Below are 24,215 nucleotides of genomic sequence, written 5' to 3' on the forward strand. Positions count from 1 at the left end.
AATCCAAGAAGGAAAGAAGACCTTGCAATCGCCTTGGCATTAATTACTAGATTGTTGGTTTAACAGTGAATTGAGAATGAATCTGAGTATTGGGCAGAGTGGATGGACCGTGCGGGTCTTTATTTGCCTAATCAAAAAAAAAGTAGGGTTGCTTCAACTGGGACTTTATTGCACTAAAAACAAACATTAGACTCAACACAGCCTGTGTTTCGGCACTTTAGTGCCTTCCTCAGGAGTCAAATTGTTGATATATTCTGTTGTTTGGAGAAAGACACTTCATATTATGGTACACAAAAAAAGCCCAAACACCACAATATCAGTCCACAGTCACTTAATAACTGAAATGAGTCAAGAGAGTCTTATGTCCAAATGAATCAAGCTACCAGGAAGCATTTCAGAATCCTACCACCTGCAACATCCTTCCATCATGTGCCTAGTTGCTCAAGCATCTTACTGTTACTACAACAGATTCCTCCATCATTGCTGGCATCAAGGAGCATTTTCAACATTTAATAGGCACTTATTTTTCTGTTCATCTATTACACTGTGTTGGTTCTCTTCTTCACCCATATCTGAAACACAATCCAATTACCTTCCAAGATGATATAAAAACACAGGAAATCAAATCGTTCAGAAAGCTGTACCAAAACCAGATCAAAATGGAAGACTCTGTGATTTACAAAGAGCAGTTGAACAGGAAGGGTCTAAGGTGCCGAAACACAGGCTGCGTTAAGCCTGATGTTTGTTTTAGTGCAATAAAGTCTCAGTTGAAACATCTCTTTCGTCTCTACTTTTTTTTTTTTTTTGATTGAGTGTGCTATTTCGTAGAAGTGTTTCTCCGTATTTTGGGTCTTTATCTGCCATCATTTGCTGTGTTACTATATTACATCTAGTCTGGCAGCAATTAAAGAGGTGTTTATGAAAGCTTGCTGGTTTCTTTGTTCAAAGAAATTGTACCTTGTGTGTACCAAGCAATATTCTTGCATGCTTGCATTCATGTTATACCCATATTTATTTGACGGGGTATTCTTCTGCTCCTCTGGCCATTCAGTTCAATTCCAAAGCTCATTTTTTGGGGGCCTACACTGACGTGAACCTTCATTTACTGTTACTTGGGGTGTTTTCCCCTCTTTTTTAGGTCTCTTCCTAACTCATTTAGGCCTAGATTCAGAAAATGGTGCTCAAAAATTAATGCTGAAAAAAAAAAAGGTGTCAGGTCAAAAGCGCGCCGGGACAAAGGCGCGATCAGACAACTGAGCGCAGCGCGGAGGCGCGTGCCGAAGAAAGAGACTGTTTTTAGGGGCTACGACGGGGTGTGTGTGGGGGGAACCCCCCCACTTTACTTTATACAGATCACGCCGCGTTGTGGGGGGTTTGGGGGGTTGTAACCCCCCACATTTTACTGAAAACTTAACTTTTTCCCTGTTTTTAGGGAAAAAGTTACGTTTTCACTAAAATGTGGGGGGTTACAACCCCCCAAACCCCTCACAACGCCGCCGCGATCTGTATTAAGTAAAGTGGGGGGGGGGGCTCCCCAACAAACCCCCCGTCGCAGCCCCTAAAAACAGTCTTTTTCTTCGGTGCGCGCCTCCATCTTGCGCTCAGTTGTCGGCGCGTTACTGTCTATGAACCAAAAAAAAGAATCAGTTCTCAATGCTATTCCATAATGGGAATTCAAAGATGAGTGATCTGAGGAAGCTAATCATAACTACATTAGGTTAGTCCAATAAAAAAGGTATTATTTTTTTTCCTTTTGCTTTTATTTTTACATATCACTTGAAGAGTGGACTAGCACGGCCACCACACTGCTTCACCCAAAGACGAGAACTCGCGGCAGCCATTCAGCTAACGGCTCTCTTTGGGGCGGGAACAAAGGAAGATTTCTCCTGCTCTGGTTCACCGCTGGAGCATCAGGGATTAAAAAGGTATGCTGGGGAGGCAGGAGGGAGGTAAAAAGTTCTCAGAGTCAGCCGGGACAGGAGCTGACTGGACCACCAGGCATTTAAAATGTACGCCGGGGAGGCGGGAGGGTGGTAAAAGTACTTAAGAGTTGGCTGGGACAGGAGATGGGAGGGATCTCTCCTGCCCTGGCCCACCAGGTCTTACGGCAGGCCCTTTCCCCTTTGGAGTTACTGAAAATGTATTTGAAAGATGTTCTCTACTATGCCCAGGTGGATGGATTTTCCCCTGATAATCTATATTACATTTCCAGGAACACCAAAGTATTAGCTGAAGAGGGAGGTGTAGATCAATTAGTATCACCAGATAGCCTGAATATATCTCAGTTTTTGGAGTCTTCTAAAGATTTTATTGCAAAAAGAGCAACATTGCTAGTAATATTAAAATCCGAGATGGAAAAGCAAGCTATTCTTAAACTTTATTTTACAAACAAACAGGCTCTATTCTGTGGTCAGAGATTAAATGTGTTTCTAGATGTCTCCAGGCAAACACAATATAGGAGAAGACAGTTCCTACAACTCAAGACACGAGTCTTGGCTATAGGAGCTTTATTCTTCCTTAAATTTCCTTGCAAATATTTGGTTATATATGAGAGTAATAAATACAGTTTTGTTGATCCATCTCATTTGGAAAGTTTCCTGAAAGATAAATCTAAAGCAGATAAATTACCTGAGACTATTGCAGAGGCTGATAAGAAGTGATAAAGTAAAGAAATGAACATTGTCTGCTTGAAGTTATCTTTTAAATTACCTTTTTTCTATGAGATCTATTGGGTGAAGTTACAGTCCCAATAATGTGGACTTGGATTTGAAAGCTTTATTTTCTTCAATGTAATAATTTTGTTTTACATTGGTGTATATTCCTATTTTTATGTGTTGTAATAATGAATAAACTTATAAATAAAAAAAAACTAAATAAATAAAAGGTACATCGGGGAGGTGGGAGGGCGGTAAAAGTACTTAAGAGTCGGCCGGGACAGGAGATGGGAGGGATCTCTCCTGCCCCAGCCCTCCAGGTCTTACGGCAGGCCCTGCGGAGGCCTGCAACATGTCCGGTAGGGGGGCTGGTGGTCGCTGACCCGAATATAAACCAAGACCCCCATTTGGGGCCCGGTTTTTGGCCCCAAAATCTAGTTCAAGTCAGAAGAATAGTGGACACTGGAAGCAGAAGAAAGAAAATTGTCAAGTTTAGACCATTTTCTGTTATGTATATTTACAATTAACTAGTAAGGGATGAAACCGGATATCTTCATTATTTCCTACATACGAGGTCTGTTCAAAACGTTCCAGGACAGTTTGAATTGCACACCAAAGGGGAAGTTCTTTTGAGACACACTATGTGGAGTTCAGTAGCTTGAAATCTAACCTCCTTTTTCCCATTTCCTGCTATCTGTTTTCATCTCTGAGCTACAGCAGTTTTTGTGAACGTGTGTTTTCGTGATCGGCTATTTTTCATCATGTGCGACCTGAACGAGCGGCGCTACAGCGTGAAGTTCGGTTTTAAATTGGGTAAGACCGCTACAGAAAACCTACGAAGTGTTGAATGTGTCATGAGTCGTGGAAGGTGTTTTAAATGTGTCAAATTTCACGAATTTTGCGCAAGGACGCGGACAGTTCTTCCCCAGCCACCTTACTTTCCTGACTTGGCCCCTGTTAACGTCTTCTTCCCTTCCCTTGTTTAAAAGCAGACTGAAAACCCACCTTTTTGATATGGCCTTCAACCCATAACCCCACTCCCTACTGCCCACCAACCCAGCCAGCAGATTAACAGTTCCTGTTTAGATTGTAAGCTCTTTCAAGCAGGGACTGTTTTCTTACTCTTTGTGACTCTGTACAGCACTGCGTATATCTGGTAGTACTACAGAAATAATTAATAATAGTAGTAGTGTGATAAGTTTCAGGCTCTAATAACCAGAGCTGGTATTGTGACATCATAATGCTTCATTCCACCAATGCCTAAGAGTCAGCCTCATCAGTGATGTCACAATGGCTTGATTGTCCTGTACTCCCCTCTTCCTTCCAACCCAGCCAGCAGATTAACTGTTCCCCTTAACTGTATCCATGACATCCTGTTTGTCTGTCTTGGCTGTTTAGATTGTAAGCTCTTTTGAGCAGGGACTGTCTTCTGTACAGCGCTGCGTGTGTCGGGTAGCGCTATTGAAATAATTCATAGTAGTAGTGTGAAGAGTTTCAGTCTTTGGGAAGCAGAGCTGAGATTGTGATGTCATAATGCCTCATTCCACCAATAAGAGCCAACCTCATCAGTGATGTCACAAGGGCTTGATTGTCCTGTATTCCCCTCTGCCCTCCAACCCAGCCAGCAGATTAACTGTTCCCCTTAACTGTATCCATGACATCCTGTATGACTGTCTTGTCTGTTTAGATTGTAAGCTCTTTCGAGCTGGGACCGTCTTCTTTGTGACCCTGTACAGCACTGCGTATGTCTGGTAGCATTATAGAAATAATTAATAGTAGTAGTAGTAGTAATAGTCTGTAATGGAATCCAGGTGCCCAGATGCTCTTCTAGAATATGCTCATGCCACGTGTCCTCGTGGGGTGTCTAGTATAGGGTGGCTCCCACTGCTACTTATGTACCTTTATGAAGTAGATTCCTACTGCGTCTATGCCCCACCCTCCCAACTTGTAATCTGTTGCCATTCCCTCTTTACTCCCCTACCTCTAGTCCCTTATATTTCTTCACCTAAGTAACATGTATAAGCCCTTGTCCTATGTCTGTCTTAATTAGATTGTAAGCTCTTTCGACCAGGGACCGTCTCTTGCATGTTTGCTTACAGCAGTATCTCTCAAACTGTGTGCCCAGGCACAGTGGTGTGCCCCAAAGAGATTCCAGAATTTTATTTTAAAAAATTCCCTTCACGTACACAAGAGTCTGTCAGTGTTATGAGCATCGGTGTGTGTAAGAATCTAACTGCCCAGACAAGTGCATTCAAAAACAAGCACATCCATCGCATTAATTAAACTAAACTACACTAAACCTTAAGTTTATATACCACATCCTCTCCATAAAGATAGAGCTCAGCACAGTTTACAGCAGGGGTGTCAAAGTTCCTCCTCGAGGGCCGCAATCCAGTCAGGTTTTCAGGATTTCCCCAATGAATATGCATGAGATCTGTTTGCATGAACTGCTTTCATTGTATGCTAATAGATCTCATGCATAATCATTGGGGAAATCCTGAAAACCCGACTGGATTGCAGCCCTCAAGGAGGGACTTTGACACCCCTGGTTCACAGGTACTTTAATAAACGAGGGAAGAGCATAATAAGAATTAGTGGTTATAAAGGGGGTGGTGAGCTTTACATTTTTGAGAAAAGCCAGGTTTTCAGATGCTTTCGGAATAATTGGAAGGAGCCCAGATTCCGCAGCAGGGCAGGAAGGTTATTCCAAAACTCAGTGATTTTGAAGAAAAGAGATTTCCCTAATTTTCCTGCATACATGACGCTTTTTAATGAGGGGATTAGCAATTCTATTCTACTTTAGTTTCACCATTGTAACAATTACTCAAACATAGCTTAAAGAACTTTACATACATTTAATTTTTTGTGGGTTTTGCAATTTTATAATTTTAATAATAATAATAATAATTTTATTTTTATATAACGCCAAAGCCATAGTAGTTCGAGGCGGTTTACAACAAGAAGAGCTGGACAGTCAGCGAAGGGAAATAACAATGGAGATTTTGGATACAGCGAAGAAGAAAAAAATAACAGTGAGGATTTTGGTTACATAAAGTCACAATGTGGGGAAACAAGAAGATGTGAAAAGGAGTGCAGTAGAGGGTTTAAGGCAGGGGTGTCCAAGGTCGGTCCTCGAGGGCCGCAGTCCAGTCGGGTTTTCAGGATTTCCCCAATGAATCTGCATGAGATCTATGTGCACGCACTGCTTTCAATGCATATTCATTGGGGAAATCCTGAAAACCCGACTGGACTGCGGCCCTCGAGGACCGACATTGGACACCCCTGGTTTAAGGGTTCTTGGTTACAAAACGGTTGAACAGGTTTGTTTAAATTAGTTTTAATTCTAGTGTGCCACGAAAAACATTTGCTCTCCTTAGTGTGCCAGAGCTAAAAAAGTTTGAGAGATACTGGTTTACAGCATTGCGTGCGTCTGGTAGTATTTTATAAATAATAAAAAGAAGTAGTAGCAGTACTTGCCCTCTCAACTTAGGTGGCTTTTTATAAAATAACCTTCTGGTGGGGTAACTCTATAACGTGGACACCAACATTTAAGTACCAGGAATGTGTGTAAATGACCGCAGAGTTTGGGTGGACGCTTAGTGAAGTTATGTGCATAAATTACAGAAGGCTTTAATTTCTGCATATGTTTTAGCAATCTAGACATGAGCTCCAGTGGGGGATTTATTAAGACTTACCCTTTCCCTCTGTGCATCTAGGTCAGGGGTAGGCAATTCCGGTCCTCGAGAGCAGGAGCCACGTCAGGTTTTCAGGATCTCCACAATAAATATGCATGGCATAGCTTTGCATCTCAAGGAGGCAGTGCATGCAAATCCATCTCATACATATTCATGGTGGAGATCCTGAAAACCTGACCTGGCTCCGGCTCTCGAGGACCGGAATTGCCTACCCCTGGTCTAGTGCAATCAGAAGGGGCCTTTCCGAGGACCGTACCAAGCTGATCTTGTGCTCTGACCACAATTTCCGCTTGGTACGGTCCTCGGAAAGGCCACTTCTGATTGCACTAGTCCAGTGTCTCGCAAACTTTGTGAGCCGCGGCACATTAAACCGGCGGCCCTGGCTCGAGGGCGTCCGGAAGCGTCGACGTCCGTGCATGCGCAGAGGGCCCCGCAAAAGAAGACGCGCAGAGAGGAGGAGAGGTGCTGACGGCGGCGTCTCGCGGCACACTTGAAATCTCAGGCGGCACACAATTTGTGATACACTGCGCCGGACGCACAGAGGGAAAGGGTAAGTCTTAATAAATCCTGCATATGGAAAGCATTGTTCCTCACTTAACGAACAGCTAATCCGTTTTCATTTTATAAATTTGATAAACTAATCTTTAAGTAAACATGTAATGCATTTGTTATATATTAATCTACATTTTATTCTGATAAAGTGATAGGATCTCTGTGAAGACAGCTTCAGGTGAAACAGAGCATAAACCTTTCTCAACGGGACTCTTAACCATCACTGTAATTACATCTGTGGTGTTTCATTCATACCTTCCCCAGTCTTTGAAGTGTTAATTTCGGAATCATCTCTGGTTCCATTTTGGCTCTCCAGGTAAGTGGCAGGGACCCAGCCCTGCTCCTCTGCTGTACTCACAAACCACCAGCCTGGAAAAAAAAAAAACAAAACGAAAGAAATGTTACTGATCTCTCCCGCAGGGCTGGCTTAACCACTAGGGCATGTCAGGCACTCGCCTAAGCTTCTGGGAGGCGGAACAGAACAGCTGCGGTCAAAGCAAAACAAGAGATATTGAGAACCAGAAAAATTCCAAGAACCATCACTGCGCCCCCCTAGGGACATAGAAAGTACCTGTAGATATGTGAACTGCTTTGTTTGTACCGAATAAAGGCTATACGCATCCCCCTCCATATTTGCAGGTTTCATCTGGGTAACCCACTCCCACCTCCCGGACCTCTCCACTTACTTTTTAAAACCTGGTGGTCTAGTAGTGAAGCAGGGCAAGAGCAATCTTCCTACGCTCCTGCCCTGTGCAGAACTGGGAACAAACATGGCTGCCGTGAGTTCCTGTGGTCTCGCAGGAACTCACGGCAGCCATTTTTGTTCCCGGCTCTGCACAGGGCTTTAAAAAGTAAGTTGGGGGGGGAGGGGGTCTGGGAGAGGGGGGTGGGTCAGAGTCGTCCCTAAAGTTATTCACAATTTTTTGGTATTCGTGGGCCGCCTTTGCCCCTAACCCCCACAAACATGTAGGGGAATGTGCATATCAAATCCATGACCGCTACCCTTACACAGAGAGAGTGGCCTTCATAAAACAGGTTTGTACAATGATAGCAGCACACAAATACTGATGCAAAGTTACATCTGCTATGAAATTGTTCTAGACAGATATAAAGGTACATTTTATAATGCATTAGCCGAAATTGTGCTCAAAAATGGGCGCCGGAAAAGATCGGTGCTTAGCACTGATTCCTGTATCCAAATTTTAAGTGTTGGACTTATGCCTGCTAAGACCTGGTGCAAATGCTGGCATCCAAGTTAGGCGCAAGTCCCGGTATTCTATAACCGTGGTGTGCAACTTGTGGGGATGCTCCTGACAGGGCCACACCCTCCTTTCAGTTATGTACTATGGCAGGGGTAGGCAATTCCGATCCTCGAGAACCGGAGCCAGGTCAGGTTTTCAGGATAGCCACAGGATAAATATGCATGAGATAGATTTGCATTTCAAGGAGGCAGTGCATGCAAATCCATCTCATACATATTCATTGTGGATATCCTGAAAACCTGACCTGGCTCCGGCTCTCGAGGACCGGAATTGCCCACCCCTGTACTATGGGAATTAGATGCGCTGCCTTATAGAATAGAATGCAGCCGGATGCACGCGCCAATTCTAACAGGTGCCAACTGACATCAATATTTGGTTGCTAGCGTCCAATTACTGATGATTCTGAGCTCGTTATTCAATTAATTTACACGCACATCGCAGGAGCGTAAATCCGGATGCCATTTATAGAGCCCTGGGGTAAGGGTGCATATCTCACAACTATACCCAGCTCCATCCAAATGCCTTCCAAGTTTCAAGTGTATTACGGTTCTGATATGTCGCCCATTGGAACTATCTGGGCAGTCTACAATTGTTAATACAAATGGGGATAGGAAAGAGAACTTCCCAGGAAGTTCATGTAAAAGTGTGCAAGCTCTTCTCAGCCTGTAAATGTGTACGCATGTTGAGACCTGTGCAATTATAAAAGAGCCATTTCTCACAGGTAAACTATTTTTGCTGCTGGTAAAGGCCCCTGAAGGCTTCCCTCTGCCGAGTCCTGCCCTCGTTGACATCTCGTCCTAATTCCTGTCTGGCAGAACACAGCAGAGAGAAATGAATTGCTGAAGGCGCTGTGACGTGTGCAAGGTACAGCAAACCCCCGCGAATTTGTGGTTCACAAATCGCGGACTCAGTAATTCATGGCATTTTCCGACCGCCTCTTCCTGGCACTAAAGTCATGGTTACACCAATCAGGAACTGCTCTGACATGCTATTTGGCGGTCGGAAAATGTGCCTGGCTTCATAAGTACAATTTAAGCACCCCCACGGCACCCCAGCTGCCCTCTCTTGCCTTCGATCAGCTGAAAAACTGTATTTGCGGGTTTTCAAAATTTGCGGGTGTTCCTGGAATGGAATCCCTGTGAATTTCGGGGGAGTACTGTATACCAGGGAAGGATGGGGTTGAGAGATAGGAAGATAAATCATGGGACATTGCGGAGGAGAGATGGAAGAGATGTTGAATGGGCAAAATAAAAAAAATAGCTGTATTTTTAAAATATAGTATATATCTCTCGGGGGGGAGGGGAAGGGATGTGAAAGGGCCCATCCAAGTTAACTGTAGGCCCATTCGAAACACTGGCTCTGGCTACGCCACTACCATATGCAAAAACACTGGTAAGTGTGAACGAACTGCAGCTTATTTCTTTGCCTCTCGCCTATTCCTCAAATCTTGTAATGATCATCAGAGTCCCTGTGTCACAGCAAAGCCTTGAACAAGGGCCGCAAAAGAAAATAGAAGCTACTCCAAAATAACCAAGCGCATCGGTGTACGGCTGCAGGTTGCACAGCGAGCACAGACGCTAGAGTACTTCCTAGGGCAGGGGTAGGCGATTCCGGTCCTCGAGAGCCGCAGCCAGGTCAGGTTTTCAGGATGTCCTCAATGAATATGTAGGAGATGGATTTGCATGCACTGCCTCCTTGAGATGCAAATCTATCTCATGCATATTTATTGTGGATATCCTGAAAACCTGGCCTGGCTCCGGCTCTCGAGGACCGGTATCGCCTACCCCTGTCCTAGTACAACAAGGATCAAGCGGCTGGAAGGTCTCTGCACCGTAAATCCTCTGCCATGTAGTTTGGATGCCATCTGGTTTTGATATTCAACTCTCTTGTTTCCATAAAACTTTTCTTTTTGCAAATGTCTGTTCAAGCAGTAAAAGGGGCCAGCTGCCTGTTAAGAATCGTCCACAATAGATTCCATTAATCTGCGCGTTAAATCAAGTCCGTAAAGTATAAGTGTCAAAGCTTCATAAGGGAAACCCAAAAAAAAAAGCGCATCGCATAAATATATATGTTTTGTGGAAGGCCAAAACCAAAGAACACGGAGGAACGTCCGCACTGATCACGAAAGAGTCTGAAAGCCGATCTGCATCACCCCATGCTGTGGTGGAACTGTAAAATCCACAAACCAAGCAGGCCCCAGTCTTTGAAACAAGGTTTGAGAACAAGCACTCCCGGCGCTGTACCCTTCACACATTCTATCAATCGGCTGCTCTTTTTTTTTAAATAATCTTTATTAACGGTGGTTGAATCCATACTAGAAAGATGAAACCACAAGGAAAACCAATATGCAAAAGTAAAAACAATACAGAGCTGATCAGAAGCATCGATGTACAATAAAGGAAGCACATATAAACCAAGTCTAATAGATCTGTACATATCACGCAACATTCGTCCAACCTGGACACATTTTCTCTCCATGTTCTTTGCTTTTTTTCTCTTTTCTGTCTCTTCTGTGGGAGGGGGGGAGAGGGTGTGATTGAGAGGTGTGGGTGTTTGGTTTATGTGTGTGTGGGACGGGGGAGTGTAGTCTGGAGAATATGTCATTTCCTTGTACTATTGGAACACTTTAAGATGAATTTATTTTTCTCCTTTGGAGCTGGAAGAAAATATACTTTGTTTACAGGTGGGATAGACTCTAGTGGAAAATTTACATTTTCGATAAGAAATTTTTTAAAAATTTCAACTGGAGACAAAGAAGGAATCTAACTTCCCTCATTCTGAACCCCACTGCTCCGACCACTAGGCTACACCTCCCAACGCAGCTCCTGCAACACCAAGCACACTGGTGGTTTTTAGTGTACAGTACTCCCCCAAAATTCGCGGGGGGGTTCTGTTCCAGGAACCCCCGCAAATTTCGAGCCAGCGAGTGAAGACAATTGCTCACGGTCTGCTCCGACCTCCTCTTCCTAACACGCAGCTCCTGATGGGTGTACTTGCTGATTTGGGTGTGACGGTGGGGGTACTACAGCACCGCCACCCTCTCTTTAAGGGTGCACTCATTGGCATAGTAAAGGAGGGTGGACTGCCCCAGGCGCTGTCTTTGCGGGGGGGGCATCGCTGCCTATCCTCTTCCCCCCCATACATTTTTAAATGTTCACCGGGACCAGGACATGACATCAGAATGGAGCTGAGGCCGGCGTGAGCAGCAGGTGGACGATGCTGCTCGAATAGGCAAACGTTTCATGAGGCACGTGGGGGGGGGGCAGGAGAGCGATCAAGTAAGGGGGAGTAAGTGTGTGTGTGTGTGGGGGGGGGGGCGCATGGCACAGCAAAGCCAGGTGCCAATCTCCCTATACTACTGGGTGCACTCTTTTATGACACACAGGTGAAAATCACTTTCCCCCAACTCCCCCATTTGTCTACTATTAAACATTTTTTCTCCTGTTGCCAAGAATGCATTGAATGCATAGGTATATTTTAGTTCCATCGGTGGTTAACTGCAAGGATTTCACAGGTGTCAGAAACAGACGCTTGCTTTGACTTATCAGCAGCCCACAGGAAGAGACCCTCAGCTGCACAAAACTCTTCTCATCCGAGAGACAGCTGGAAACATGGCACGACTGTGTACACACTGGTTTACATTTATTGAAAGCAGATCTTCCCTGGTCTAAGCAGCCTCTACACCACATGGATTTAAGGAGAAACAGGGAGAAGCAAAGGCTGCGGTTCAGTTGGAACCGTTTAAAAGTGGAATTGAGATATAGTGGTCAGGGGGAAACTTTCGGCTGCTGAACACCTGTGCACTTTCCCCTGAATTCTACATATGGCGCTCGGAACTGAGCCTGCAAATTTGGGCGTGTGCCCAAGCGGCGCATGTAATTTAACTGCACAATGAGCCAATTGGCACTGATAATTGGGCCCCTAAAATAACTATCGGTGCTAATTGAGATTAATTTCATTTTGCACGCACGTATTTAGGTGCGCGATCCGCATGTGAATTTTATGTGTGGCTCTAAAGAGGGGGGGCATCGCCATGGGAAGGTCGTCAGACCAGGGCGCTCCTATAATTTATAGACTAAGGGTGGAGATCCGCACCTAATTTAGACACGAGGATTTACACCCGGGTTCTGCTGGGGTAAATCCTCGTGGCTAAAGTTAGTCGTGGATCCCGATGCTAAGCGCTATTCTATACGCAGCGTCTAACTTAAAGTGTCATTTATAGAATAGCGCTTAGCGCTTATTTTTTGGTGCTGATTTTTCAGTGCCCTGTATAGAATCCGGTGAACATAAGAATTGCTGCTGCTGGGTCAGACCAGTGGTCCATCGTGCCCAGCGGTCCGCTCCCGCGGCGGCCCCTAGGTCAAAGACCAGTGCCCTAACTGAGACCAGCCCTACCTGCGTACGTTCTGGTTCAGCAGGAACTTGTCTAACTTTGTCTTGAATCCCTGGAGGGTGTTTTCCCCTCCAGAAGAGCGTTCCAGTTTTCTACCACTCTCTGGGTGAAGAAGAACTTCCTTACGCTTGTACGGAATCTATCCCCTTTCAACTTTAGAGAGTGCCCTCTCGTTCTCTCTACCTTGGAGAGGGTGAACAACCTGTCTTTATCCACTAAGTCTATTCCCTTCATTATCTTGAATGTTTCGATCATGTCCTCTCTCAGTTTCCTCTTTTCAAGGGAGAAGAGGCCCAGTTTCTCCAATCTCTCACCGTACGGCAACTCCTCCAGCCCCTTAACCATCTTAGTTGCTCTTCTCTGGACTCTTTCGAGTAGTACCGTGTCTTTCTTCATGTACGGCGACCAGTGCTGGATGCAGTATTCCAGGTGAGGGCGTACCATGGCCCGGTATGATAACCTTCTCCGATCTGTTCGCGATCCCCTTCTTAATCCTTCCTAGCACTCTGTTTGCCCTTTTCGCCACCGCTGCGCATTGCGCTGATAGCTTCATTGACTTGTCAACCAGTACTCCCAAGTCTCTTTCCTGGGGGGTCTCTCCGAGTACTGCCCCGGACATCCTGTATTCTGACCACAGCTAAACATGCGGCACTTATTCTACAGTGTGCCGCAAACTTTATAAAGAAAGGTCAGAACAGAAGAAAGGTTGAGAACCACTGCTCTAGTATCAGTCACTGAGAAGTTTCAGGTTTATTTAAAATTTAATTATATCGCTTATAACATAATAACATAGTAGATGACGGCAGATAATGACCCGAATGGTCCATCTAATCTGCCCAACCTGATTCAATTACACTTTTTTTTTTTTCTTCTTCTTAGCTATTTCTGGGCAAGAATCCAAAGCTCTCCCCGGTACTGTTCTTAAGTTCCAACTACTAAAGTCTCTATCAAAGCTCACTCCAGCCCATCTACACCCTCCCCACCACTGAAGCCCCTCCCCAGCCCATTCTCCACCAAACGGCCTTATATAGACCGTGCAAGTCTGCCCAGTACTGGCCTTAGTTCTTCACTATTTACTATTCTTTTTCGATTCTAGATCCTCTGTGTTCATTCCACGCGGTTTTTGAACTCTGTCTCCGTTTCCCTTTCCACCACCTCTCTCGGGAGCGCATTCCAGGCATCCACCACCCTCTCTGTAAAGAAGAATTTCCTTAAAACATAAGAATTGCCGCTGCTGGGTCAGACCAGTAGTCCATCGTGCCCGGCAGTCCATTCACCATTTTCATAATTTGAGGCTGAAGGGTGGGAGACTCAAGAGCAATGTAAGGAAATTCTTCTTTACAGAGAGGGTGGTGGATGCCTGGAATGCGCTCCCGAGAGAGGTGGCGGAGAGGGAAACGGTGATGGAGTTCAAAAACGTGTGGGATGAACACAGAGGATCTAGAATCGGAAAAGAATAGTAAATAGTGAAGAACTAAGGCCAGTACTGGGCAGACTTGCACGGTCTGTGTCTGTATATGGCCGTTTGGTGGAGAATGGGCTGGGGAGGGCTTCAGTGGTGGGGAGGGTGTAGATGGGCTGGAGTGAGCTTTGATAGAGACTTCAGTGTTGGAACTTAAGAACGGTACCGGGCAGAGCTCCCGAGAGAGGTGGTGGAGAGGAAAACATCTAAGCGATGTACACTTTAAAAAGGGGTACATTGTTATAAAATAAGAGCACATATCAAAGCATACAAGGACCAACATGATACAACAGGGAAAGGGTTGAACTACAATAGTTATAGTAAAGGGGAGCCCATAAAGGACTGACAGGGGGGAATCTCTGAGGTCTCCTAAGCTGTATATTTCTTTAAAAAGAAATATCATACATTAGATACTTAAGTGTGAAAAGCATCTTTAAATAAAAAAGACTTTAAGCTGCTCTTAAAGCGATCGAGCTTTTGTTCTTCTCTAAGAAGAGAGGGTAGAGTATCCCATAGCTGCGGAGCATAAATTGTTCGACAAAGGGCCAAAATTCAGCTCGCAGCAGTCAGCGGTTTTCAACCTGCTGACAGCCATGGGCTGCTTTAAGCCCCATTAACGGTCCCCCTTTACCTCCTACCTTTACCCCCCCCTCCTTAGCCCACCTGAATTTCACGGTACTGTGATACATATAAACTGTTATCTACATCTTATCGTAATTTTTCGTTGTTACTTATTCCAAACAGGTCCTGTCGGACATTACCTACCAAAATATACATCTTATACTCTTGCTCAGAAAGTTGTATTTCTATACTCTTGCTTTCTTAAAGTCTCTGCTCTCTGTATTTCATCTGATTATCTGCATATTGTATTTCGCTGAATGTACAGCTATCTTGATTGTACACCGCCTAGAAGTCGCAAGATTGTGGCGGTATAGAAGAATAAAGTTATTATTATTATTATTATTATTATAGAATAGGCTCCTCCTCTGTGTCCGTTGGGCACCTGATATTTAAATTCTATAAAAGTTGCTAAAAAAAGATGAGCACTAAGCTAGTTTTCTGTAACAGCAAATTTTCATGCCAAGTCCTTTATAAAATACCAACGCAAGACAGCGGTTTGATATTTAGGCATGCCCACTTATGCCATGCCAACAGTAGATATACCGTATATATTCAAATATAAACCTAGATTTTGGGGCCAAGAAATGGGGGGTCTCGGTTTCTATTAGAGTCTTCACCCCCTCGGATCCATCGCAGGCCTCTCCCCGGGCCTGTGGTCCAGTAGTGAGCCAGGGCAAGAGTGATCCTGCTATGCTCCTACTCAAAATGGCTGATGCAAGTTCCCACCGCGGTTGCAATGTCTTTTCATGAAGAGATTCATCCAAAAGCGGTTACAATACATTGAATAGTGATCAGGTATTCTTAAGTATTTTCCCTATCTGTCCCTGTAGGCACACAGTCTAACTGTGATGCCTGGGGCAATGGATGGATTAAGTGACAGGAGCAGACTGGGATTGAACTCACAACCTCAGGATACGGAGGCAGCAGTTCTAACCACTAGGCCACTCATTTCCACAGTAACCTTGCAAGACAGATGCAAGCTTAATTTATATTCGAGTCAATCATTTCCTCTCCTTTTTTTTGGGGGGGGGGGGAAGTTTACCTCAGTTTATACTCAGATGGGTTTATATTCGAGTATATACGGTAAATGAGAGCACCTAAATGTGGTATCCTAAGTGTGCAATGATGGTATTCTATAAGTTGTGCACAATGCTTGGCGAGATGTCTGTGGTCCACTCATACCACTCCCACATGAATCCACCCCCCCCCCCACAGTTATGCTATAGAACACTTAGGCGCCAAGTTACAGAATACTGTTTAAATGCACTTACCCTCATACCCACCGTTTTACCCCCATTTTAGCATGGATGTTGCACGCCAAATTGGCACCTTTTTTGTGGCATGTTCTATAGCAGTGTATCGCAAACTGTGTGCCGCAGCAGATTCCAGGTGTGCCGCGAGACGCCGGCAAGGAGGAGAGGCGCCAGCTGACTGCCTACACGACGTGACTCTCGTGGCGAGAGGCACATCCTCTAATCAGTCAGCCGGCGCCTCTCCTTCTCCAGCCCCCCCATCGGCGGTAATTGGAGGCTCAGGGCTGCAGGTGGAGGGCATCACACATGCACGCGATGACGTCACACATGCATATGATAACTTGCAGGCCTCCACCGGGCCCGCCGTGAGACCTGGTGGTCCAGCGGTGGCCAGGACGGATCCCTCCCGCCTCCTGTCCCAGCCAAATATAAGCATTTTTACCTCCCTCCCACCTCCCCTGCATACCTTTAATATCCCCGGTGGTACAGCGGTGAATCACGACAGGAGCGACCTTCCTTCGCTCCTGCACTTACAAAGTCACTAGCTGATTGGCTGCCATGATCTAACTTTGTACCTAAGGCACTGAAGGCTTAAGATCATTTAAAAAAAAAAATTTTATTTATTTTTTTTGGTTTAAGAATAGAAGAAACACTACACTTGTGTAAGACCCGCGGATGATAATTAACAGCCAATACAGTAAGTTCAATGAAAACAATTGAATAATATCAAATGAAGGGTGGAGGAATAGCACTATACATAAAAGACACCATTCCCTCGTCCGGAGTGGATATAGAACCAAAGGCGGAAGGACTGGAGTCATTATGGGTCAAATTACCAGGAAAAAGTGGCCTTGACATAAGATTGGGTCTATACTATCGTCCACCGGGACAAACGGAAGCAAACGACAAAGATCTGGCAGCAGAACTGAGGCGGGAAGGCAACAACAGGAATGTGACAGTAATGGGAGATTTTAACTACCCCGGGATTAACTGGAATATTGGAAACTCAAACTGTGCGAGGGAAACAGAATTCCTAGAGGCTGTGAGGGACTGCTTTATGGATCAGCTTGTCAAGGAACCAACAAGAGGATATGCCACTCTTGACCTAATCCTCAACGGAATAGGGGGACCTGCAAAAGAAGTGGAAGTAGTAGGACCACTAGGAAACAGCGATCACAACATGATTCCAGTACAAAATTAGGAGTAAGTACAGCAAAAGGGAAGAGAACCACAAGTGACAACGTTCAACTTCAAGAAAGGGAAACTATGATGCTATGAGAGCAATGGTTAAAAAAAAACTTAGAAACAGCTCAAGGAAAACAGAAACGGTAGAGCAAGCCTGGTCTCTATTCAAAGGCACAGTGCAAGAAGCACAACATATGTACATCCCCAGATTTAGAAAAGGGTGCAAAAAAACCGAACAAAAAACCCCACATGGATAAACGACGACGGCGAAGAAAGCGATAGGAGACAAGAAAAAATCATTCCGGAAATGGAAAAAGGACCAAACTGGGGAAAACTGGAATGAACACAGGAAACGCCAAAGAGAATGTCATCAAGTGGTTAGGAGAGCGAAAAGAGAATACGAAGAGAAACTGGCCAGGGAAGCAAAAAACTTCAAATCATTCTTCAGATATGTTAAGGGGAAGAAACCAGCGAGGGAGGAAGTAGGACCGTTGGATGATGGAGACAAAAAGGGAGTGATAAGGAGCAAAAAGAGGTAGCCGACAGGTTAAACAAGTTCTTCTCGTCAGTCTTCACAAGCGAGGACACATCCAGTGTACCGGAACCCGACGTGATCTTCCATGGTGACCAAGAAGAAAAACTGTCAGCAATAGAGGTGAGCCATGAGGATGTCCTCCAACAGATAGATAGATTGAAAAGCGACAAATCACCAGGCCCGGACGGAATCCACCTAGGGTACTAAAAGAACTAAGAAACGAGATAGCGGGAATACTCCAAAGAGTTTGCAACCTATCCTTGAAAACTGGAGAGATTCCGGAGGACTGGAAGATAGCAAATGTTACACCTATCTTTAAAAAGGGGTCAAGAGGAGACCCGGGAAACTATAGGCCGGTAAGTTTGACATCGGTTCCAGGCAAGATGGTAGAAGCACTGATAAAGGACAGCATCGGTGAGCACATCGAAAAAAAATGGGCTGATGAAAGCGAGCCAACATGGCTTCTGCAAGGGAAGATCGTGCCAAACAAACTTACTGCACTTCTTTGAGGGGGTAAACAGCCAGTTGGACAAAGGGAACCTTTAGACATCATTTACCTTGACTTCCAAAAGGCCTTTGACAAGGTACCCCATGAGCGGCTGCTTAGGAAGCTGTGGAACCACGGGGTGGAAGGGGACGTATACAGATGGATCAAACACTGGTTGGCAGGCAGGAGACAGAGGGTTGGAGTGAAGGGGTCACTACTCGGGCTGGAGGAAAGTCACGAGCGGAGTTCCGCAGGGGTCTGTACTTGGACCGCTGCTGTTCAATATATTTATAAATGACCTGGAAACGGGGACGAAATGTGAAGTTATAAAATTTGCGGACGACACTAAACTCTGTAGAAGGGTTAGAACTATAGAAGAGTGTGAGGATCTACAAAGGGACCTAAACAAACTGGAGGAGTGGGCGAATAAATGGCAGATGAAATTCAATGTAGGGAAATGCAAGGTCATGCATATAGGGAGAAAAAACCCGATGTTCAGCTACCAAATGGGGGGATTAGTATTAGAGGGAAGTAACCTTGAAAGAGATTTGGGTGTACTGGTGGATACAACAATGAAGTCAACGGCGCAATGCGCAGCAGCCGCGAAGAAGGCAAACAGAATGTTGGGTATTATTAAAAATGGTATTACGACCAGAACAAAAGAAGTCATCCTGCCGTTGTATCGGGCAATGGTGCGCCCGCACCTGGAGTACTGTGTTCAGTATTGGTCACCGTACCTCAAGAAGGATATGGCAATACTTGAGAGGGTCCAGAGAAGAGCGACACGAATGATTAAGGGCATGGAAAACCTTTCATACACTGAAAGACTGGAGAGGCTGGAGCTCTTCTCCTTGGAAAAGCGGAGACTCAGAGGAGACATGATAGAAACCTACAAGATCATGAAGGGCATAGAGAAAGTAGAGAGAGATAGATTCTTCAAAATTTCAAAACATAAAAGAACAAGAGGGCATTCGGAAAAATTGGAAGGGGATAGATTCAAAACAAATGCTAGGAAGTTTTTCTTTACTCAACGGGTGGTGGACACCTGGAATGCGCTTCCAGAGGACGTAATAGGGCAGAGTACGTAATGGGGTTTAAGAAAGGAGTTGGACAATTTTCATGTTGAAAAAGGGGATAGAGGGTATAGATAGAGGATTGCTGCACAGGTCCTGGACCTGTTGGGCCGCCGCGTGAGCGGACTGCTGGGCGCGATGGACCTCGGGTCTGACCCGGCAGAGGCATTGCTTATGTTCTTATGTTCTTATGAAAACAGAGCTCTGTGTCACTGTCTCTCACTTCTTTGATGTTCAAGTATGATCCTGCAGACATTAACAATTTTTCTTTTAATTCACTTCAGTTTCTCCATAGGTATACTTTCTGGAGTCTTTTTCAGCTATTCCCTCTGTGGAGGTTCTGGTCTCCCCCCCCCCCCCCCCCTTCACAGCATCTCACGATTACAAGGGTCGGGAAACGCTCTTGCCTTTTCTTTTCTATTTCTGAATGTCTTTCCACGCTCAAAGCACAGGTTGAATTACACAGCTCTTCCTAATGGCCTCTGGGATTGTCACTATTCATGCTCATAATATGAAGGAAAGATCTAATGGCTTCTCCAGCTGTTTCTCTATATAGTTGTCATTTCTCTTTAATTTCTATTTGATTTCCTTACACCTCCAGGGTGGGAGGGAGGGGAGTGGGAATGTATTACTACTTTAAATAAGAGTGGGTTATTGGAAGAATAAATGTATTAATATCATTGATTAAGTAAAGGGGGTGGGGGAAAATGATTACTTTGAATATCTGTAAGTTAAATGTGCTTTTCTTCATTTGTTATACATTCAGATATATGTGTATTGTACTGTTAATACTTGAAAATCAATAAAGATTTCAGAAAAAAAAATTATATTTGACACTGTCAATAATCTGTCTGATGTTCATCCTGTAAGTCCTACTGTCTGTCTTCCCTTTTTTATATTTTTAATATTGTAAACCGCCTAGAAATCTTATAGGCGGTATAAAAAAATTTTAACAAACTTTTTTTTTTTTTTTAATAAATCTTTATTGATTTTCCATAACTAACAAAAAGTGCAATACAATATTCATCAGTAATAACAACAAATAAGCACTTAAATTCAATCAGTAGCAATGCATTAATATAAACCCCCCACCCAACCAACATTTACATCAAGGAATCATCCTAAAGATATATCCCTCCCCCCCTCCCGGATGTGTCTAAATTATATCATCAATAAAAAGGATAAAGAGAACTATAGCAACGTTACAAAAGACGTCAATGGACCCCAAACTAAGGGCTCCATTTACAAAGCCGCGTTAGCAGTTTTAGCGCTCTCTAAACCCACGCTATGCGGTTAGAACTAATGCCAGCTCAATGCTGGCGTTAGCGTCTAGAGCAGGCCGGCAGTTTAGCGCACGCTATTACGCATATTAAACCGCTAACACGGCTTCGTAAAAGGAGCCCTAAGTTAAAAATCTTAGCATGCCCTAACACGTCAGCATTCATTTTCTCATACCTATAGGTTAAACATAAATTCGCCCACCAAAAAGGAAAATTAAGTCGATCACAATTTCTCCAATTGCGAGTTACCATTTGCATGGCTATCCCTGTCATAATTAAGAAAAGCCGGCCTAGAAGAACTCGTTTATTTTTTGAAAATTTGGGACCCTTATGTACAAAAATTATCCTCAAAAGCAAGAAGTATGTTTCTTAATACTTTACATTAAAGCTATGTAAATGTTCTTTGTTTTTTTATATACTTGGTATTTCATGTCACCTTTCATTCTAGGGTAGGGGGGAAATAGGAGGGATAATATTAATTTGTGTTTAATTACTTGAACTGTATTTCTGTTTAATTCATTTATTATAATGTTGTAATAATATTAATACAATGGGGGAAGAAATAGGAGGGAAGAGGGTAAAGGGGGATGGAAATTAAGGAAATGTATTGAGAGATGTAATAGGTAATTTGAAAAATTTATTTTGAAGGAATGATAAACATATATTAGAAGTTAATATGGTAAATTTAAATGTAATGACTATTTTACTGAATTATATTATTATATATCTATTTCATTTCTTCAATAAAATGTTATAAATTAAAAAGAATGAGGAGGGAAGGGTAGGGGGGAAGGTGAAGGGATCAAGGGGGGGTGGGAAGGGATCAAGGGGGGTGTAGAAGGAATTGATTAGGTTATATGGAAATATATTTTGGAGGAATGATAGAAATATGTATGGAAATATTATTATTGTGAATCTAATTGTAATGAATATTTCTTTGTATTATAGTATTGAATATTTATTTGATTCCTTCAATAGAATGTTATAAATTAAGAAAAGCCGGCATTTATAACGCTCCATAACAAACTTGAAACTTAATTAAGTTAGGCACCTAACTTTAGGCGTTTTTCTAGAATCTGGGCCTAAGAACGTGTGTAATTTGCATGGGTCGAGCATGGGTGGGGGGCTACTACTTCTTTGGTTAACATACAGAACACCATCAGTTACATACTCTCCTGTCTGATTTATGCGACTGCAGTTACTCCATGTCTGTGACTGGCGTAACCGCGTACATGCATATGTAAGGCGTGCTAATGCCAGGTTTTCTATAATTGAATCCAAGTGCGCAGAATAGGCTGAATTCTATCCTACACTTATTAGTCGCCCAACCCCTAATATTAGGTTCTAAGCGACATACAAAAGCCCAGCCTGGCGCTTACACCAGGAGCTAAAGAATTTTTACAGAAAATCAGATACTAAAACAATGTTTAATTATCATTGGTATAATACTTTGCGGAATGAAGGTCTTCAAAGGCTGACGAAAACTCAAAGGCGACGACATTTTGCTCAGATAGGAAGGGAAAGCATTCCGGAGCTTGGTTGCTTGGAATTGGAAAGAGACTTCTTTTAAATCAAATTCCTCTCCCAGATGAAAATTCGAGGAAACATCAATGCCACCTGCATAAATATTTAGATGCAGGTATTGCTAAAGGGTATGAAAAGTACTCTGGGCTGAAACCTCAGAGCATATTTAAAGCTAGAAAAGCCACTTTAAAGGCTTTCGCTACACGTTATCGGGGAGCCTAGAAGTGCCCACTTTTACAAGTAGAGCTGTCCCCTTAACTTGCGGTATGTACACTGCCTGCATGCTGTTTGTGACTTTCCAGCTATCAATACAGTTAACCGTATATATTATTTTCCTACAAAAAAGGAACTAGGAGCCACTCCAGAAGAAGGTTATTGTTGAAGAACCTTTGAATCTTACTGACTTGCTTGAAACTTCAATATCTGAGGCTCCAGAGCGAGCTACCCTACTGGCTTCTTTCGTTTTTGAACAAGATCTAACTGCATTCTTTAGACAATATTTCCGTAATTCTTAATTCTTATTCCTGGGGAAAAAGTGTGGATCTCTCCAGATGTTACTAGACAAACGCAGGAGCGCAGGAAATTATTTCTAGCCATGAGAGTTGAAACAGTAACTTCGGGGACAAATTTCCTCTTGGCCTATCCCTGTAAATGCATGGTCAAGTATTTAGCGGTTCAATATGTATTTTTTTTTTCTACCTGAGCAGTTGCGGGCCTTCCTGGACGTGAAGAAATTGTCTGCGTGGGGAGTTTAGCAATTATAGAACAGCATTTATAAATAGTTGGAACTATCTGATAAGCCAATTCCTATTCTTTTATTTTTAATTGGACTCTCTCCACTAATTTTCTGATACCTCTCCCTGAAGTTGAATCTATTGTGGTCTAAGGAAGATATTTTGTGGCTTAATGGTCAATTTTTGTTAATTTTTATTTTCTTCTGTATTTCTCTGGCAAGAGTTATCTTGTACATTATTACATACATTCAATAAAGAATTTTTTTTTTTTTTAAAAAAGGCTAGCTCAAATGATTACGGTGCACCACCCTATGGCCAGTTCCTCCTCGGATGCTACCGCCCGATCCCGGCAGGATGCAGCTTCATAAGCCAGCATCAGTATCAAGCAGTAGCATCCGAGGAGGGAGGGACGTGCTGCCCTTACCTCCTCTGACACCGATGTTAGCCCTCCCTCCTTGCAGCAGCTGGCCTATGAAGTCATAGCTTAGTGGGACAAGGCAAACACATCAGAAGAGAGAGGAAAAGGGAAGTGTGGCCACAGGATAGCTTATGGGCTGGCAAAGTCACCGCTTGGGCTTTTGGCACCGGTCCCTAGACCAGAGCCTCATCTGGTCCATAAATTAAGCCGGCCCTGAGTACAGTTACTGCGCAGAAAAGTACTTTATGCATGTAAATGTAGATGCTGATAGGAGGTACTTCCCAGAGAGGTAGAGTAGATCCCAGGTGCCAGAACAGAAAGAGGCAGAAATGGGGACAGGACACAGGAACACCATAGTCAGACTAGGGTTAATATGGCTCCAGAAAAAGGAGCTCCAATATATAAGGGGTTATGATCCTTATATATATAAGCCTAATTCATTCTTTTTTTGTCATTCATTTTTTATTTTTTATCATACGATCCTCAGCGAGGCTACCTCCCCACATCCCCTGTTCTGTGAACTGAGACCAGAAATTGAGCTGATTAAAGCTAAGTAAACCTATTTTAGCTGATATTTATAAATTATTTAAGTAAAAAAAGAATAAAAGTTTATATAACAAGCATAAAAGAATATAAAAGTAATTTAAATATAAGGATCCAATGATGAGTGGAGGGGTAAAGCCGCCTACTATGAACACAAATTGAGTGGGGAGGTGGCCTCGCTGAGGATCGTATGATAAAAAATAAAAAATGAATGACAAAAAAAGAATGAATTAGGCTTATATATATAAGGATCATAACCCCTATATATATTGGGAGCTCATGATATAGTATTGCCTTCTTCTTTAATATTTAAATAAGTGGGGTGCTTTCTATCTAATTCTCCAGAAAAAGGAAGACATATTGAGAAATCTAAGCAATGCAAGTAAAACCCAGATGTCTCAGTACACCTTCTTTTTTTTTTCTGGAGCCATATTGTAACTTTAGGTCAGACACAAGACCACCCAACAGCAGGCAGAAGAAAGCAGACCAAGGTTAGGTACTTCATATCAGCAGCAGACGTATGGCTCTAAGGATGTCACAAGGC

The 24,215-nt window shown here is 43.6% G+C and overlaps 1 protein-coding gene across 3 annotated transcripts in view; it reads right to left on the reverse strand.

Annotated features, from left to right (window-relative positions):
• SH3PXD2A (SH3 and PX domains 2A) overlaps nucleotides 1–24,215 on the reverse strand; it is a 642,235-nt gene that overhangs the window by 90,220 nt on the left and 527,800 nt on the right. For all 3 annotated transcript variants that reach the window (XM_033942411.1, XM_033942413.1, XM_033942412.1), the window contains one exon: nucleotides 7,157–7,270. In XM_033942411.1, the coding sequence (XP_033798302.1) occupies nucleotides 7,157–7,270 (114 nt within the window). The remainder of the gene's footprint in view (nucleotides 1–7,156; nucleotides 7,271–24,215) is intronic.

Source organism: Geotrypetes seraphini, chromosome 4 (genome assembly GCF_902459505.1).
Source record: "Geotrypetes seraphini chromosome 4, aGeoSer1.1, whole genome shotgun sequence".
In the NCBI taxonomy this organism is placed as follows: Eukaryota; Metazoa; Chordata; class Amphibia; order Gymnophiona; family Dermophiidae; genus Geotrypetes; species Geotrypetes seraphini.